Raw genomic sequence first — 20,594 nt, forward strand, 5'->3', positions numbered from 1 at the left:
TATCCTTTTGTCAATTCTATTGCTTCTCCAGTAATCACCAGGACTTAGATGCATTACACAGCATCTCACCGTCAGTTTGAGACATCTCTCCATTTTTAATATTCCAATTCAATTTAAAATCAATGTGGCACTAGCATCCCTGGGCAAGCTCTGGATCTACATGTGCTACTCTCCATCCAAGTGTCACTTGCATAGCAAAAAAATGCAACAGTGAATATAGTTTCACAGGATTTTGAGTTCCTTACACAGTGACTGGTTGATATAATAATTATAACAATAATAGATGGGATTTGTAACGCGCCAAATCCACTCACTCAGGGTGTAAAAAATGCACATGGAAAGCAGCCTATTAAAGCTGAAACCTTTGACCAAGGTAATACAGTCAATACTTTTTCTAGTGACCACTTATATAGAGATGCAACCTGTCTACTCGAGACCACAAAGTTGGCTTCCCTTGAATGTTATTCCCCATTGAAACATGCACTACAGGGGCTTGCCTATATAGACCACCTGATTATAAAGACCATTTTTCTTGGGTAAATTGCCAATTCATATACCGCCAACTCGTCCACTCACCACATGGTCTACCTCAACATTTTGTCTAACAACCATTTGGTCCAATCATCACTTTGTCTAATCACCAGTTCGTCTATGAACATTTCGTCTCATAACCAGTTGGTCTAATATCCGTTTTGTTTTCATTCATTTTGTCCAATTAACACCAAGTCCAATCAGACCAAATGGCATATGGACTAAATAGCTACTGGGCCAACTGGTTATTAGACGAAATGGTGAGTGGATGAGATGGCAATTTGGACCATGTGGATAGTGGATGAACTGATGGTAGACCAAATGATAGTAGACGAGTTGTTAATTGGACAAGTTGGCATTAGACCAATTGGAAATAAACCTTTTCTTGTATCCCGTTGGTGCTCTTTATATACAGGTGCCAGTGAAGAGAGGAGCCTGTAAAGACTAACTGCTTAGAAAGATAGATTTTCATGTCTCCCTTGGGCTGGCTTAGGTCTGACAGAATTTCTTTTCTAAAAAGCTTATGATCAATGTCAAAAGTGCAATCTAATTGCTAGGTTATCATCATCGATTACAAATACACCACCTGTAGATTGGTCTTTATAAAAAATTAATTGGACAAGCGGTAGTTCTTACCGGCCATTCTTCTTCTGATGGCGTCCCTATCGTCTGGAAAATCCTGCTTAACTGGTCCAGATCCGATTCTCCAGGGAGGAACGGGACCCGAAGGAGTAGTTCTGCTAGGATGCACCCCATGGCCCACATGTCCACACCTGTGCCGTAGATCCTCGCCCCAAACAACAGCTCTGGACATCTGTACCACCTGGAATGACAAGTGAATAATTCACATTCAATTCGAGTCAATTCAAAATGGTTTACCATATATAGATAAAAACTTCAATCACTACATGGAGCTGAATGACAAAAGTTTTGACAATAAAAAAAACATACATTACATGTATATATCATTTAACTGAAACCAATAGGACATAAACAAACTGTACAATATAACACAACATAATATGAAAGGACAAACAGACAGTTATTACATAGCATAAGATAAACAAAAATATTGGTGATGGTATGTCTCATAAAACAAATAAATACAAAATCAACAGATAAGTATTTGCTTTATATTTCCCATCTGAAATTATTCATCTACACAAGAAAAGATGAGAACTTCTCTTTGAAAAAATAGACATCTACATTAGGCATGTTTCTACAGAGAATCGTTAAAAACTGTTTATCTTTTCCCCCAATAAAAAATTGTATCGCCCTTAACCCTAATTCTCCCGGGGGGGGGGGGCCATAATGGCCCCCCCCTCGACAATTTTCGCGATATATCCGCTGCGCAAATTTTTTTGACCTCGCCACTCACTGACTTTTTACTTTCAAGTCTCGCGCAAATTTTGAGACCAAATTTGTGACGACCGGATACGCGGTTACGACATTACGCAACATTATGTAAGTGCATGTCAGACCCAAAATTGCTCACAAACGTGATTTCATGTACAAATCCAATGCAAATTGTGTATTTAGCCAAAATTCATAAATGTATCATTATTTCTACTTTTACTGATTGAATTTAATCAATTTTGCCTTGCTTATGATCAGAATTAAGTCTGGAACGATTTCCATTGAAAAAACAATAAAAAAACAAAAAAGTAAAAAAAACAAGGAAATACATAAGAAATTCATAAAACAATAAAATACATAAGAAATTGATTTCCAAACTGAAGTTTTTTTTAATTGCGATTGTTAAGAATGCTACAAAGAATATTTTAACCAAAAATTAGCATTCTAGGAGCTTTATTTAGTGAATTAGAGCAAAAAGTATGATTTATGCATAAATTAGCATAATTAATTCATATAAAATAAAATCTCATTATTTTGGAAAATTTTACCATACAGCCTTGTAGATTACATCGCACACAACCAGCGTGCAAATTTTTGCGTCGCTCGAGCGATTAGCGGCCGAGATCTTAAGGGGGGGCCATAATGGCCCCCCCCCCCGGAATGACAAGAATCAAAATACCCCGGGAGATTGAGGGTTAAACCAACCTGTTTCAACAGAGCGAATAATCTGATTAACTCACATTGCAGAACAAGGCAATAACCACCTCCAAGAGGTGGTTATGAGAAACTGTATTTTGCGTGATGCAGTTTATCAATAAACCGCATCACGTCTGTTTCTACAGGGAAGTTTTCCGGAATTCTGGATACTTACGCAGGTAATACCGTTTAACGATTCTCTGTAGAAACATGCCGATTGTAGGCCTAAATTCACTGAAAGCAGTTTAAACCATGGAGTGTACTGTTAAAGGCTTGATGTGAACATAAGTTTCTACAAGTATGAATGTTAACAATGCATGCTTATCTACACTTGAATACTTGGCCTTAAAAAATGTAATCACCAATGTCAGGGTTCCCAGCTTTTCAAGAAAAAAAAATTCCCTGATGAAGTTTAAAATTAACTGATAATTATTGAAATCTACATGTATTCCCAGTTTCGCATGTTTTCTAAGTCATTACAGTGAATTACATGTATCGTCAGTATAAAGACAATAATGTAAAACTAATTAGTACCGCATAACCACTCATTTATTGGATGTTGTTTTGATATGCAACATAATATAACAGAGTCTGACTGATTACCGTGCTTTAGACCTTTGGGCTGATCAAAATCCCTGATTTTTCCCTCATTTGAGGCATTTTCCCCTGATTTGAGGTATCTTTAAATCAAATTCCCAGATTTTTCCCTGACTGGAAGTAAAATAATTTTCCCTGATGGGCTGGGAACCCTGAATCTTACCTTTGCACTTCTAACTCAGCAGATAAACAAATTTTCAAATACAAGTAGGATAAATCAAATGCTGCATTGGACACTATGGACCAGAGAGGTCGGTGAATAAGAAACAAGCACTGTTTTCAATGCATTAATATAATTCCTCCTCCGATGACAAGATTTTGACTTTGCACACACAAAAACCCTTCAAAGTATGAAATAGAAAAACAGTATAGTAATATGCGATTTCTTAGAACTCATCATTCTGCAAACTGTGCTACATGTATGATAGAACTGGTGCTACACGTACCTTGTTACGACTTGATGTGTGTATATCCTATTGGGACTGCCATAAAACTTTGCAAGACCAAAATCACCAATCTTCAGCACCCCGCCCTCATCAAGCAGTAAATTGTTTGGCTTCATATCCTGTGGAAGCAATTCATCACAAACATGCCAGTAATGTGTCAGCTTACATAAAGAAAGCACACGTTACATAGTTACTACTACTGCTGCTGCTGCTGCTGCTGCTGCTGCTACTACTGCTACTACTACTACTACTACTACTACTACTACTACTACTACTACTACTACTACTATAATAATTTAGAAATTATCAATAAAGCGCACTTTGAGAGATCTCTAAGTGCTCCTCATTAGTCTCTAGTACTTTCCAATAATGAAGCCTAATTACCCTGGCTTTAGTAATTTAGCTGTTAAGCGCTGCCGCTTCTAGGAATAAAATCCTGCCCGATACCCATTTACCTCACCTGGGTTGAGTGCAGCACAATGTGGGTAAATTTCCTGATGATGTAATATAACGCCATGGCCGGGACTCAAACCCACAACCCTGTTTTAAAGGCAAGAGTCAGCACCACAAGACCACGGTGCTCCCTCCATTATTATCCATTTTACAAAAATATTGAAACTTATTTAATTATAATTGCATAACATACTGGTGAGCTGTTTGCATGTGATATCACTAAATGAAAACTTGAACGAGATAGATTCTCACTTCTAGGCTCCCACCATTGCCAAGTCTGAAATGGACACGCATTTTATAGTTAACTTCTAAAATTGTCAAGAAAATCATTATCTCATCATATGGTCATTCCCATAAAATTTAATTGAGATTTCATATATTGGATCTGCAAATTATCAATATTGAGGAAACAAGCAATGACCTCTACAAAATTTGACCTTGTGACCCCCCCAATCACATTAACTGTCACTCTCAAATGGGTAAATTGTCAGTTCGTCTATCGCCAACTCGTCTACTCTTCACATGGTCTACATGTACCTTCATTTAGTCTAATGCCATTCCTTCTAACAACATTTGGTCTAACAACCATTTGGTCTAATCATCACTTCGTCTAATCACTAGTTTGTCTATAACCATTTCGTCTTATGACCAGTAATTTGGTCTAATATCCATTTTATCTTCATTCCTTTCGCCCAATTAGATCAAATGGCATATGGACTAAATGGTTATTGGACCAAATGGTTATTAGACGAAATGGTGAGTGGACGAAATGGAAATCGGACCATGTAGATAGTGGAGGAACTGATGGTATACCAAATGATAGTAGAAGAGTTGGTAATTGGACGAATTGGCATTAGACCAATTGAAAATAAACCCTCAAATGCACACATGAATAATATTTTTAATTTGATTCATCTAACAGTTTTTATTTATCATGAGAGCAAGCCGGTTATAATAACATATGTGACATTTGACCTTTGAGAGTATTAATCAAACTCTGAACACATCACTATCACTCCCATATGCATACATTAGCCATGTTTAAAGTTGATCAGTCAAAGGTTCTTTATTTATCATAAGAACAAGCCATTTTTACATACACAATGGCCACTTTGAGCTTGACCTTTGACCTTGTAACCCCTAAAATCATATGTGATCATCTCCACTTCAATATGTATACATGTGACAAGTTTGAAGTTGATCCATCAAAAGTTCTTCATTTATGGGAAGAAAATATTAAAGGTGTGACATTTGACCTCGTGACCCAAAGTCCAGTTTCCTTTAGTCTTCTATGCAAATATGGACCAGGTTTTAGGACAAACCATCAAACGTATTTTTTTTAAGCTATCCTGACAACATAAATAAGACAGATGGATGGATGGCCTGCAAATTCACAAAGCCTCTGGCAAGTACCTACAGTGGGCAGAGGCATGAAATTTATATAACCTTCATAGAACGTTTCGTCAATTTCTCTGTTTTTACTCAAAACCAACTAATTTTTGGGTTAACTTCCCCTTAAATCATAGCAATCTCACCCTATGTAAGATCCAATTGGAATGGAGATACTCTAGACCTCTTAATGCCATCATCGTATAGGCCTTGATGTGGGCGGGTGTCAATACCAAGCTGCTTTCCTTTATGATCACCTGTAAACAAAAATACAAAACATAAACAAAAATATTGAATCCATCACAAATGGAACAATCTCCCAGGCTCAGCTGTCAATGCAGATTCGCCTGAACATTTTCACAACATTCTGATAAACCGTTTTTAAAGTAAAGTATATCCCTCCGCATGCATGCAATGTGTTCATGAGAGATGTTTGATAGTAATCGGCTGCAGAGCATTTGGCAAAAGCGAATCTAGAGGAAAAGAAGAAGTTATTGCCGGTGTAGCGGCGGATCCGATGCTAGGCAGATATGATTCTTGAACACTATCTGCTGGCGGATCATGTTCCAACTACGGCAGATTCAGAACTAATTTCTCCTCGGCAGATATCATTCTTGCTATCGTTTCTTGATCTGCACGCAAACGGTACCCATTTCCTTCAAAATCATATAGGACTATTTTTATTTACTTTTTTAATAGGAAAATAAATAATAAGAAAATCAAACTGCCGCAACCCGGCAGATATGGTTCCAAGTAAAGAATGATATCTACCATTTAGAACGATACCTGATCTGCTGCTACACCGGACAAGATGCACTTCATGACAAATTTAATATCCCCGTCAAGCAAATAAGCTGCTCCCTTCATTTAGAATCTATACCATATTTCTATATTTTATTGTCATCACCTTGTTTATTCATGTTTTTAATCATTATTGTAATTCACTATTATCCATTTTATGACAAAAAGTTGGAAATGGACTGCTTGTACGAATTCAGACAAATGAATACAGATGAGTTTATAGTCAATTGGCATAGAGAACATATACAGCCTTGTATAGCGCCCCCTTACATCCTCAACTTCTCACATCTGGCCAGGTTCCTATCCCATAATGCAACATTCTTAGCAGTTTAGTCTTGTAATATAGGCCCTCTTATTGACAACATACTAATCCACTATGGTACTCAACACATTCATGCCGTAATATTCATGTTAACAAGAGGCAAAACAAATACTTTCAATTAAAATCATATCAGTTTCTCTATGCAAATGAAATCATATGCTAATGTATTCACTGTATAAATGGAATAATTTAAGACTAGCTATTCACAACACAATGTCAATAAGAGGTCACAAACAGTTTTTGTCTGTTTGCTCCCCTTTAATCCAATACAATCTAAATAATAATAACATTCTGCTTTTATATAGCACTTAATACATCAGAATGTCTCTGAGCACTTTAGATTATATTATTACAACCAGTAATCGGAACCTGGCATGCCCGCACACAATGGCCCGTATTCTGAACTCAACTTTAAATTAAACCATGGTTTAAAGTTGTGGTTTAACTATGGAGAGCCAATTGGGGCACAAATCCCTAACAGTACACATCCAATTTATTAACTCATATGACACCCAAATTGTCTGGGAATGACAAAGATGTATTTTGAAGTATTTTTCATCATTATGAAAGCAAAAGGAAGCAAAATAGTAAACATATCAAATATCCAATATAAAAAGAATGTTAGAATTTTTGGCTCCCCATAATTTTAGCACAGACTTAGACCGTGGTCTAAGTTAAACCTGACTTCAGAATACGGGCCAATGTATACACCATCTCCAATCCCTGAGGAGCATTCCAACAAGCAGGGATGCCACTAGGTGTCCTCCAAAAATACTGAAACTTATTGCGGGCCGGGACAGTGTCCAAGAAATTTTTTTTTAGGGGGGTCCACCTTAAATTTTGGGATGGACACATGTCACAGGTAAATCATTGGACAAGCAAAAAAAAAAAAAAAAAAAAAAAATTTGGAGGGGGGGTACGCCCCCACCTCAAATTTAGGGGAGGGGGGAGGACCAAGTGGCTTCTTCCCTTTTTGTGATCGAAGACTTTGAAGTCAATTAGGTTTGAAAAACTGACGGTAGTTAGTTGTGTGTTTCTCATAGAACGCTAGACCAAAAGCTTCAGTCTCTGTATTTTGGTTGTTCAGCTGAACCGCGTTGGCTCCACTCACCAATACATAGACTGAAGAGTTGTTGGCCCGTACATTAAGACAACGTATCAGCTAACCCAGGGAGCTCCGGCCCGCTTTCCGGGCCGGAGCTCCCTGGGTTCCGTATCAGCATGCAGCAGTAACGTTAGATCTAACATTCGGTGGAAACCCGATTTTCGGATCGTTTTTGGTACATAAAATGTCACATTATAAAAAAATAATTACATCCAAACTTACGAGAAAATATATAAAATTCAGAAACATCGTACCTTAGACCGCAGTTACCGCTCATTCCTTTCAAATGATGATAAAAACTTAGTCATCCTTGATTCCTTCGTATTTACCAGTCGCTATTATACCACGATTCGTGCCGCTGCTTTGCGCTTGTCTACATGTATGTGCGTGCGTTCGAAACTTGTCGCTCGCATTGATTGGTCAGGATATCGATAATTCTAATCAGAAAGCCTTGATAAAAGCGTAACTCAATGAACGTAGTAGGCAGTGCGCGCGTTCATAAATTACGTACTGTATAAAAGCAAATATCTCGGATAAATATCTCTCACTCGGTTGATCGACATGTATCGCAATCGGGAGAAATAGGGGGAAAAAAAGGAGGACTTTCCGGGTTTTTTTAATACACAGAAAACAGGAAAAGTCGGAAATACGGAAATAAGACAGATAGCAGGAAAAAAGCCGGAATTCCGTATAAATACCGAAAAGTGGCATCCCTGAACAAGAGTTCCAAAACTCAATTGCTAGGCATAGTATATACAGGCTTTCGCATCCTACCAGGTACTCATTTTACACCTCAGTGGAGAGTGGCAAAGTGCGGATTGATGCCTTGCCAAAGGATGCTAGGCTGCGGTGGGATTCGAACACACGACCCTCTGATTACAAGGCGAGAGTAAGAACCGCTACACCACGACGCTTCCACGACCAGCCCCATTGAGAAGGGCAATAAAAAAAAAAATGATTTTGAAAATTTATTAGGTCAATGGTTAGATATATATAACATTGTAATCATATAGATACCTCTAGGTCCGTCTCCATGAAGTCAAACACAAGGCTGATGTTGGATCGCTGACCAAAACAGTCAAGGAGCTACAAAAAAAATCCAAAATATGCACTCTTGATTGGTTGCAAATCAAGTAAAATTTTATTTTAATAAAGTACTGTGTCATTGTATGTCTGTTTAGCTAAGAAATACAGAGCTAATGTTTGGGAATGAATGGTCAGCTGCAACATAGAAGGATTACATGTAAATAATAATCAATATTACAAATTGTGATGATGATGACAATGATGGTAATGATATTGATGATGATGTTGTTGGCAGGCCTTGTTAAATAATGATGATGATGATGATGGTGATGAAGATGATGTGGAGGAGGAGAAGGATGATAACAGATTACATAAATAGCATTTATGCAACAATTTGAAGAGTTTGGAAAAAAATAATTAAAGGTCAAGTCCACCCAAGAAAACTGTTGATTTAAATAAACAGAGAAAAATCCAACAAGCATAACACTGAAAATTTCATCAAAATCGGATGTAAAATAAGAAAGTTATGACAATTTAAAGTTTCGCTTAATTTAACGAAACAGTTATATATGCACATCCTGGCTGGTATGCAAATGAGGAGACTATGACGTCATGCACTCACTATTTCTTTTGTATTTTATTATAAGAAATATGTTGTCCTGTGAAACAAAGTTTTATTCCTCCCTGAACATGTGGTATTACCATTGTTTAATACTATATGGTTCAGTCAAGTTCGTCCTTATTGTCAAATCTATAAAAAATGAAATATTGTATAATTCAAACAACAAAAAACAAAAGAAATAGTGAGTGATGGACATCATCAACTGACTCACCTAGTTGTGCATATCACTGTTTTGTGAAAAATAAGCGAAACTTTAAAATGTCATAACTTTCTGATTTACATCCGATTTTGATGAAATTTTCAGCACTATGCTAGTTAGATTTTTCTCCATTTATTCAAGTCAGCATTTTCCTGCGGTGGACTTGACCTTTAAAGAGAGGGATATATAATAAGGAGCAGAGATCATGTAATAAAATAACTCACTCCAATTATATTTTCATGCCTAAGTTCTTGGAGCAATTTGATTTCTCTGAGAGCCGTCCTGTTAATGCCATCTTGTGCTTCGGATCTATGCCCAAGTTTTATCTATGAAGGAGAAAGAGAATTATTTGAAAACATCATACTACAAGGTATTTGAATAGCATGATTACTGACAAAGCACCAATAGGTGTTCTACATGATTGCATATGCTGTGTAGTGTGAGCGAAGCCGCATTGCACACTAAACACCCTTGAACTGGCAGGGCTTGTTTTTGGACTGATTCTCTTCATACACTGTACATGTATGTGACCAGCCAACCCAAAGCCAACAAAAAGTTGCCAAAAATGAATATTTCGATTTTTATTGGGTTTTAAAGGAACATCCTAAGCTTTAAAATGACATATCACTTGTAAAAATCCATCAACAATAACTTGATTGAATGCAGAAGAAACTAAGCGGGAGCTTAGTAAATCCAGCAGTAAATCAGCAAAGTTGAATATTAAAAAATATATATTTATGGTCAATAGCACAGTCAGGGTGTGCAACTGTGTGACAAGTGAAATGTGAAAACCTGAAAATCACTTCTTTTGCTTTAACCCTAACTAGGCCGGGCTTTTTTGGCTGTTCTGTGGCTGGGGGGGGGTTGATTCAACCCCCCCCTGAGATCTCAGCCGCCGATCGCGCGAGCGCCGCAAAAATTTGCACGCTGGTAGTGTGCGATGTAATCTACAATGCTGTATGGTAAAATTTTCCAAAATAATGAGATTTTATTTTATATGAATTAATTATGTTAATTTATGCATAAATCATACTTTTTGCTCTAATTCACTAAATAAAGCTCCTAGAATGATAATTTTTGGTAAAAATATTCTTTGTAGCATTCTTAACAATGGCAATTGAAAAAAACTTCGGTTTGGAAATCAATTTCTTATGTATTTTATTGTTTTATGAATTTCTTATGTATTTCCCTGTTTTTCACCCTTTTGTTTTTCTTTGTTTTTTTCACCAGATTTATTGCACAACCTTTTTGAAGCATAATTATGCTAAAATCAATTGCTTTCAGCTGTTTGAAGTAAAAATAATCATATCTTTATGAATAAGATGAGAAAACTCAATTTGCATTGACTTTGTACACAAAATCACGTTTTGGAACAATTTTTGGTCTGACATGCACTTACAAAATGTTGCGTAATTTCGGGACCGCGTACCCGGGCATCGTAAATTTGGTCTCAAAAGATGCGTGAGACTTAAAAGTATAAACTCTGTGAGTGGCGCGGTCAAAAAATTTCGCGCGGCGGAATGATCGCAGAAAATGTTGAGGGGGGGGTTGATTCAACCCCCCCCCGGCCATTTTAGGGTTAAAAGATTTATCCTCAACCTTCTTTTTTCATTTGCACTGGTTAATACTTCAAAAACTGGAGCAGAACATGCATAAATTTGCATACTAATAAGCAACTTTTGCTTTCCCAATACTGTCCTAAGAATGCACCTTGAGGCTGATGTGATTTTTGTTTTCAATTATCAATTGAATTCTAGCACTGGGCAGGGGGCTCTGTGGTAAAGCACCTGCCCTATGAAAATGAAGTTGCGAGTTTGATCCCGAGCCAAGTCATAACAAATACCTGGTCATGGAACCTTCTTCTTTCTTGAATCATCTGGCGCCCAACGTCTTCGCAGGGGAAAGGGCAACAATATTGATAACATATTATGTTATGTTGGAACCATAAAAATACCATGGTCCCGTAGCAAAAACGTTACCACTATGGTAACTCTGCCATCCAATGGTAACTACCATGGTAACGCTGATCAACAGCCAATCAAAATCAAGGATTCCATGGCTTCCATGCTAGTTACCATTGCATGAGAAAGTTACCACAATGTCATGGTAACGGGGCCCTGGGTCCCTTTTCACAAAGACTTATTGTAATTATGAATAAACAATTTTTGTAACAAATTTAACTATCAGCCAATCAAATTGAAGGATTTTGCTAGCTTTTAACTGTTATTGCAAAGTTGCCGCGAGGAGAACAGTTTTCAGAACTGAAGTGGCTTCCCTGGGTAAATATACCTTATAATTATTGTCATTTCTTATCATAACAAGTTTAAGAAACAACCAGCTAATAGCTGAAGTAGCCACCCTGGGTAAAAAGATTTATCATTAATTCAAATTTACCTTTTTCACTGCTACTATTCTGCCATCATGCTGAAGATCTCGAGCTTTGTAAACTGTAGCAAACTGCAATAAGAAAGATAAACAATAGTGCTTTGGCTGAAAAATGATCGTTTATACCAAACTGCCGTAGTGACAAAATCATAGGAAACGAACTTGTTTTTCAAAACGACAGGTATCTTGGGGAAAGCGAAGCTTACTTGATTTCAAAGTAAATTTTTAGTGCTAATACTTGCTATTTTGCCAAGTGCCAATTTCTGGGTGGTGCTGGTAAATCAGAGGTGCTGATATGAAAATAAAGACTGACTTAGAAAACAAGGATATCCTCACAAACCAAGACAAATCATGTCTTAGCTACATAACTATAACTATAACTATGAGGACATTTTTTTTTTCTTTAATTCCCAATATGGTACATAATACAAGTATGGCAATCACAGGAATTACACTGTAAGAGTGCTAAATTTTAAAAAAAGGAGAGATTCTGTGACCTTTCCTCATTTACCCTTCATGTTCTACTTTTTTGTGACTTGCCGTTTTCCTTCAGACTAGTTATCCTGGTATGTTTACATTGACTAGCACACTCGATTGGTGTCACTGTCGGCCAGTTGTTGGCACTTGACAAGTGAGGTGAATGAAATTTCCTAGATTTCTTGCGTGGAGAAATCCTTGTTACCAAGGATGATCCTCGTTTTAGATCCTCGTTTTAGACCCTCGTCACCTCTGTCTAACTGTAAAGTCGAAGATGGGCTATGCCTATGGAAAACGTGTCCAGTGTACACCACGTTTGTATATTGCAAACTGATGATTTTAGTTATTTTTTGTAGGCAGTGTATACAGCCACATGCGTGTGACGTGTCTTTACCATCCAGCCACACGCGTGTGGTTATATCCAAAATACCTATCAGTGGATACAGCCACACGCCGCTATTAATAAGAGTAAGAAACGTATGTAGGTCTAACCATCTACATCACGATCAAAATAACCTAATTTCTTCATTAAATTCTTACATTCTAAACCACTTTGATTTCTTTATATCGTTTCAATTTCATTCTCACCGTCTTCTTTTCTTGCTTTTCTTGTCTTGTTTACAGTTGTTACAAACACACAATGAAATGTTGCCTATTGACTGTGTAGCACAAACAGCCAAGCTCCGCACAGCTCACTTGCAAATATTATTTATTGTGTGCTCCAAAACCTGGAACTACATTGACTTTGTACACATTGCGATAGATTCTGTAAACTCTGACGAACACGATGTGATTTAAATAGATTTAACATCGCAATATTTATGTATCTTTGTTCCAAATCACTTATTCTTGATTCCATTATGTCTAAATTTTGCCTTAAGTTTTCGATTCATCAACACAATATCCGCAGTCTATTTGATTATCATTTACCACGAGTACGTACCTCAGTTTCTCATAACTCAATTTATTTCCAAGGACCTATTCTTTGGAATAATTTACCGTATTCTATTAAAACATGCCGAACCCTCAATTCTTTCAAACGTTATTACAAGTTACATCTTTTAAGTTTGTATTCTTAAATTGCTTGTATAACTACGCTATATATTTTGAATGTATGTGTTAATATCTGTTTTCATTTATGTTATCTGTTTTTGTAATATCGATTTTGTCTTAAAGATGTTTGGTCAACGCTCAATAAGGCTATCTGCTCTTTTTTGTTGGCCCCTCATTCTCATAAATATGTTTTTGTATGTTGTGACAATGTTTTACTTATGTACCTTATGTATGTTTTTCATGTTTTTATTGAGAGTGTAAATAAATTGAATTCAATTCAATTCATAACTTTGCTTGCGATCGTAGCTGGATGACGTCATGTATATGCTGACAGCTAGCTAGCGGCGAACGTTATGTTCATCGTCATCATCAATCATCATTTCGTTGTGAAACGGTCGTCTACTTAACAGCACATTTTCACACTTTTCTACTTGTGTCGATTCTAAAATTGAAACGATTTAAAGAAATCAAAGGGGTTTAGAATGTAAGAATTTAATGAAGTTCTAAGTGAGGTTATTTTGATCGTGATATAAATGGTTACTTAGATTTACATACATGTTTTAATAGCGGCATTTGGCTGTATCCACCGATAGGCGTTTTGGATATAACCACACGCGTGTGGCTGGATGGTAAAGACACACGCGTGTGGCTGTATACACTGCCTTTTATTTTATTATGTCTTTTGGTCGATTAACGTGCTTCACCATTTAAACAAAAAAGTTTATAATAAACTGGATTAATATTCACTTTGTCTGTCTTTGAGCAAGATCTGCGTTTATGCTGCAGCAATGTTCCCTCTAAGAAGAGGCGCTTGTCAGAAAATTGGGATCGTCCTAGTTTACAGGGACTGTCTCAGTTTTCTAAGATTTCTCCACACAAGAAATCTAGGAAAGTTTATTCTCCTGTCAAGTGCCGAAACCAATCAAGTGAGCTAGTCAATGTAAACATATCAGGTTTCATAACAAGATTATTGGAAGATGGAAAGTTGTGAAAAATAGATGGTGAACTTGAGGTCACTGAATCTATTTTAAGCACTCTCAAATTAATCCCCCCCAAAAAACTGTCCGACAATCCTAGTTACATTATTTGTCTTGGTTCATGGTTTATGAGGATATCCTTGACATTGTTTTCTGGGACATATCCCAATTTTTGGACCAGCTCTACTGCGTATGGCATACGTTCAGCGTGTTGACAAAATGGTTTTACTTTTATCGTGAAATTAGTCACCTTTCTTCTCGTGTGTGTCTGTGTGTGTGCACTGGGCTGGGAGAGAGGAAAGAAGTCACCAGCACAACGAAATGAACGGCAGTGAATGGACTGGTGACTGTTAGACCAGGATAATGCTGACAAAATGTGTTTACACCATTTACGCATGGTTCGTAAAAAATCGAGAAAACGTCCATTTTCGACAAGCCACGCACGGTGGCCCTAGAACTGCGGGATAAGCGTACCTAGGCTAGGCCAGCCCGACGGGCAGGGGGTGAATATCTGTCATGATTCGCACACATAAAAACCTGCATGTGGGACACGGCAATCTTATCGTGGCCTTCCTAAACGATTTATCTCTTTTTCACCAAAACATATGGTTTCAAGGAAAATTTCATGAATGAAAGTTCACCTACCTGACCTTCACCTAAAAAGTCTATGTTCTCATACAGCTTCGAACGGTCTCCTGCTAGCATACCCCGGGCCATTTTAGATAAGAATCCACAGCAGTTTTCGAGAGTCAATAATCTTTATTAGTAGTAGGCCTTAGTCTGGATGATCGGTGCAAAAATTAGCAAGAATTGTTCAAATTATGGTACAAGCATGAAATTTGGCTGACAGGTAGAGTAAATAGTGCTGAACATTTTTAGCAGGGGGTGCCAACCTGATCTCTCCTCGTATAGCAACAGTTGCTAGGTAACATATTTACCGTAGCAACCACCATTTTGGGGTGTTATCTACATTTAAAAAACTATATTTTGACTTCGAACTGCCAATTTTACAATCACATATCAAGCAACGTTCCAACCATATACAGGAACAGTTGCTAAGCAACACATTTTCCATAGCAACTATAGAAAATATTACTAAATACAACATCTGGTCATAATTTTTTTATGGAAATGGTAAAATAATTGGACAAAGTATGAAACCTTGGAGTAAACAATATCTCATTGACCTGAAAAATAAATAGCAGTCCAAATAATATAATATCTGCATAATAATAATAGTTTTTAGGTAAAACAAACATAATTTTTATATGCATGATTTGATTATTTTGATTTTTTCTTCATATTATTTATTCATGCATGACACAGCTAACACACCGACAAAAATCATCACTGGGTCATTGAATGTGCTTACTATTTAATGATTATATAGGATCTCGCCTGTTATGAAAATGAGAAAGGGTATTGTAGTGCATGAACTTTTAGGACAAAGGGAAGCAGAAATTTGATAGGTATGAACTAATCGCTCCCAAAGGACAATGCATAATTGGGAAGCAATGGCGATTAATGCCCACACACTTAATTGTCGGTAATATTTTGTTATTTTTGACTAACTTGAAGAGCATGTACAGTAGACCTGAAACGGCCTCAAGCATTGACTGTATGTTCACTGTATAGCATGTACAGTAGACATGAAACAGCCTCAAACATCATTGACTGTATGTGTACTGTGCATAGCATGCACAGTAGACCTGAAACTGCCTCAAGCAGCATTGACTGTATGTTCACTGTATAGCATGTACAGTTGACCTGAAACAGCCTCAAGCATCATTGACTGTATGTGCACTGTACATAGCATGCACAGTAGACCTGAAACAGCCCCAAGCAGCATTGAATGTATGTTCACTGTATAGCATGGACAGTAGACCTGAAACAGCTTCAATCATCGACTGCATATACATGTACCACTTGTGAATACGTCACGAAGCAGTACATTAAAATACAACAACACATTTTAATTGAAATGGTTATCTCTGTAATTGACACTAATCATTAACGTCGCATATCCTATCATGAAGATGAAGCGGTAATATGCAAGATATTGTATGTTGTACCAAGACATCAAAAAGTATGGCTGGAAAATGGAAAGCAATTTTAAGGTGATGGTACACAGCTTTCTAACAAGCTTCAAATGACTTCTTTCATCATTCTTGCCCATTATATTTCAGCATCTTTAAACAAAACAAAAAAACCCAATGATTCTAATCCCAAGTTTATTAGAAGCAATTGCCACTGTATGTATCTCCATCATTTTATCATAATTCTGGGCACTTGAGTCATAATTTACATGATATTTTGCAACAGTTTCTAGATGAAGGAAAATAAATAAATTATTTTTACACTGTAAGTTTCCAATAGCTTGGGACTTTGGGTAGAATTCTAGCGAATTAATCGAACATACATTTTATGTGTCGCACATGCCTTCTCAGAGTAGGGCATATATTTAGTCAAAAAATTAAGTTAAGACTGTCTGGGTTAATCATAAGTGCGGAAAAGCAAGGCCACTGTGAAACATGCAGTATGCTCGACAAAGAATAGCAGATGCAACAGAGGAACATATCAAGAAAGTTACAGTCATCATCCTCTTCGGTCGGACAATTACTTGTTCATCAATCAAAGTGTAAGAAACATTTCTCTTCATAAGGAAATTATATTGCGAGACAAGGTGGTAGTGCCATCAGCAGGATCATTTCCATCTGAGTTGGACATGCCAAGAAGTATCGGAGGTATACGGAAGGAAGAAGCATATCAGAACTTCATGCTAATGTTCTGTGGCCGAGTATGGATCGCGTCGAGCCAACCTGATATCATAAGTACTTCATATACGTAGGTGATAAAGCATAGTCCTGCAAGATTTATCAAGTCATGATCGGTCTTGAAGCTGCAAGATCCCGGCCAAAATACCTGCAATTGGAACTAACAGGTCAAACTAACTTATGCGCATGCTTTCAAATCATGAATCCTGGAGCTGCAGGATTGATCCAGGTCAAAACACCTGGATACAGAAAGGACAGGTCCAATCAACTGATCTGCAGGATCGAGCCATGATAGATCAATCATATAGCTGCAGAATCCAGGTCAACATGCCTAGAAACGGAACTGACATGTCAAAATCATCTCTTGCAAGATCTTTCATGTCATGATAGATCCCAGAGCTACATTATTAATCCAGGTCAAAACACGTGGAATAGGAACTGACAGGTCCAAATCGACATTTACAGAAGTCACAATGGATCATGTAGTTGCAGGATCGAGACCAACACCCCTGGAAACGGAACTGATGGTCTAAATCGAATCTAACAGATCTTTCAAGTGATGCTAAGTCCTGGAGCTGCAGGATTGATCCAGGTAAAAACACCTAGAAAAATATCAGAAAGGTCCAAATCAGCTTCTGCACAAGCTTTCAACTCATGATAGAGCCCTGAGCTGCAGGATCCAGGCCACCACGCCTGAAAACAGAACTGGCTGGTCCAAATCAACTGTTGCGAAATCTTTTACGTGATGACACGTCCTGGAGCTGCAGGATTGTTCCAGGTCAAAACACCCGGAAAAAGGACGGACATGTCCAAATCATCTTCGGCAGGATCAAGTCATTTAGCTCCAGGATCCAGGCCAGCATGCCTATATAAAAACGGATCTGACGGGTCTAAATTACCTCTAGCAAGATCTTTCACGTCATGATAGATCGTGGAGCTGCAGGATTGTTCCAGGTCAAAACACCTGGAATCGGAAGTAACAGGTACAAATCAACTTCTGCAGAAGTCATGATAGATCATGTAGCTGCAGGATCCAGGCCAACAGGCCAGTAAACGGAACTGAAGGGTCGCAATCAATTCTAACAGATCTTTCCCCCAGCTGCGCAGGATTGATCAAAACGCCTGGGCAAAATCAACTCCTACCCATGGCGTTTGGTTTGGGAACAACATGGAGAACTAATATGATCTTCATTGCAGGCTACGGAAGGGAGTGGGTAAACCAAGGCAAAGTGTGTTGGCTTTCAAGCGAACGACTGCTGTTAGCAAGGGATAAGTGGTATCCAATCACTCATTTGAAAATTAATTTTTGACAAGATTTATGTGTTTGAAATAATTCTAAACTTATATGACTCAATCAATTCTTGGTGGTCATCTCTTCGTGGTTATCTCTTCAAGATCAGAGCTATTTAGGTTTTTAGTACCCATGACCTCCTGGGGAGTTCTTGTAACCGTTCTTATACAAGAGTGACCTCTTGCTAAATGTTGATATTAGGTGGTTTCAGACCGCCTCAAAGTTCGTCAGTTCCAGGTATTTTGGTAATGTGAAAGCAAACTACGCGAAATTTTCCCGAAAGAAAATACCCGCTAAATAGTAGGTACTTGGCCAAATAACGAGAACTTTCGTGGGGATTTATCTAAGGTCGCAGGTATTTTGGCAATGTGAAAGCAATTTACAGGAACTTTTAGCCCAGCGTGTCGTTGGGCGCGGGCGCCGTGGGTGGCTGCTGGGCTAGTGATTTTGAATATCGCGCCTTGCCTGCTTATCAGAACATACTGCTCATGCTCGTAACTTCATGCAGGAACTTATCCTGGGGAGCGTTTCATCAATATTTTCATCCGACAAGTTGTCAGATCTGACATCTTTCGTTGATTCTGATTGGCTGAGAGGCACTGTTCCTATGGTAACTGTTGGATAAACTAGTACTTGTCGGATAAAATGTCCGACAAGCCCTTTCATGAAACGCCCCCCCCCCCTGAAGGGTATGTTTCGGGGCGGTGTGAATGCAGGAATATGGGTATTTTTAAGCCTTAAAAGTTATCGTAACTTAACGGGGATTCTTGTGATCGAGGCGGTTTGAAACCACCTTTTGTTGAATTATTCCAAGGGTCGATATTTTACATATGTTTAGGTTAATCCATAATATGGTTTCAAAATGGATAAAGATAGGTGTTAAAGGTGAAGTTCTTTTGATATGCAATAAGTATTATTATACCAATACTATGGAACCCATAGACATCGTCTTTGGAACTATGAACCATTTCATGAGGTAGTTTAATTTGTGCAAGGTTTTACTTTTTAAGCATCTATTAGTACCTCTATGATTTACACATCAATAATCTTACCATACTGCCTTTAACCATTGGTTGCTACAGAAAACGTAATAGCAACTGGTACTTCGCATGGGCTTGTATACATTGTATTAATGCTTTAATAGAAAAGATGCGATTTAAAAAAAATTATAATCATTGATAGATACCCTATAATACTTGTTACCGTGGGAAATGTTACTTAGCAAAGGTTGCTATGGTACTCATTAGGTCTACCTATGGAAACATTCATCACATGATGAATCTATGGGCCAGATTTAATTTCTGAGCTATTCTGAGTAGATTATAATGATCTGAATTAAGATATAGAATTTGTTGCTACGGAAGAGGGTCCCTTAGCAACCGTTGCTACGAATAAATGGATCAAAACTGTTGTGATACAAAGGAACATGCTTTAGATTAAAATTTGTATGACATATCGCTTATGAAAATGTTACTTTAGCCCAATTAAGCTCAGTTACTAAGGTAAATATGTTACCTAGCAACCGTTGCTATGTTCGGTGAACTCACGTCGGCACCCCCTGCTAAAAATGTTTAGAATAACTTACTCTACCTTTGTGCCGATTTTCATGCTTGTACCATTTTCTGAACATTTTTTTCACCAATCACCTAGACTATATCTGCCGCACGCCTCACTCGGGCTATCTATCGCTGGCCCTGGGCGCTGCGCCAGAGAAACGGCCGGGCTCGCTAGCTCTGTACGCGGTGAGAGGCGCCACTGGCCAATTCCCATGATTATCGAATAAACTCTCCAACTTTAATTCATCATCATCAGCATCATCATCATCACCGGGCATCATTATCATCATCATCATCGTCATCATCGCATCATAATCATCATCATCCGATCGTCATCATCGCATCATCATCATCTGATCATCACCAGTTCACCACCACCACCGCCATATCATCGTCATCGTCATCATCATCATCATCATTCACCATCCTTATCATCGTTTATCATCAGTGGCGGATCCAGGGTACGCCTCTTAGGGAAGATGAGCTGGCCACAAATGGGGCCCGCATTATTTTCATTGGGGAGGCGGGGTTAATTGCC

General features: G+C 37.9%; 1 protein-coding gene across 1 annotated transcript in view; it reads right to left on the bottom strand.

Annotated features, from left to right (window-relative positions):
* LOC129262489 (cyclin-dependent kinase 7-like) overlaps positions 1–20,347 on the bottom strand; it is a 47,147-nt gene extending 26,800 nt beyond the window's left edge. Inside the window, exons 1-8 of the mRNA XM_064099716.1 lie at positions 20,147–20,347; positions 15,081–15,192; positions 11,938–12,000; positions 9,768–9,869; positions 8,714–8,782; positions 5,615–5,725; positions 3,627–3,745; positions 1,168–1,354 (exon numbers count right to left, since the gene is read on the bottom strand). Of these exons, the coding sequence (XP_063955786.1) occupies positions 1,168–1,354; positions 3,627–3,745; positions 5,615–5,725; positions 8,714–8,782; positions 9,768–9,869; positions 11,938–12,000; positions 15,081–15,152 (723 nt within the window). The 5' untranslated portion in view covers positions 15,153–15,192; positions 20,147–20,347. The remainder of the gene's footprint in view (positions 1–1,167; positions 1,355–3,626; positions 3,746–5,614; positions 5,726–8,713; positions 8,783–9,767; positions 9,870–11,937; positions 12,001–15,080; positions 15,193–20,146) is intronic.
* Positions 20,348–20,594: the final 247 nt, after the last annotated feature.

The sequence above is a fragment of the Lytechinus pictus genome, chromosome 5, assembly GCF_037042905.1.
Source record: "Lytechinus pictus isolate F3 Inbred chromosome 5, Lp3.0, whole genome shotgun sequence".
Classification (NCBI taxonomy): domain Eukaryota; kingdom Metazoa; phylum Echinodermata; class Echinoidea; order Temnopleuroida; family Toxopneustidae; genus Lytechinus; species Lytechinus pictus.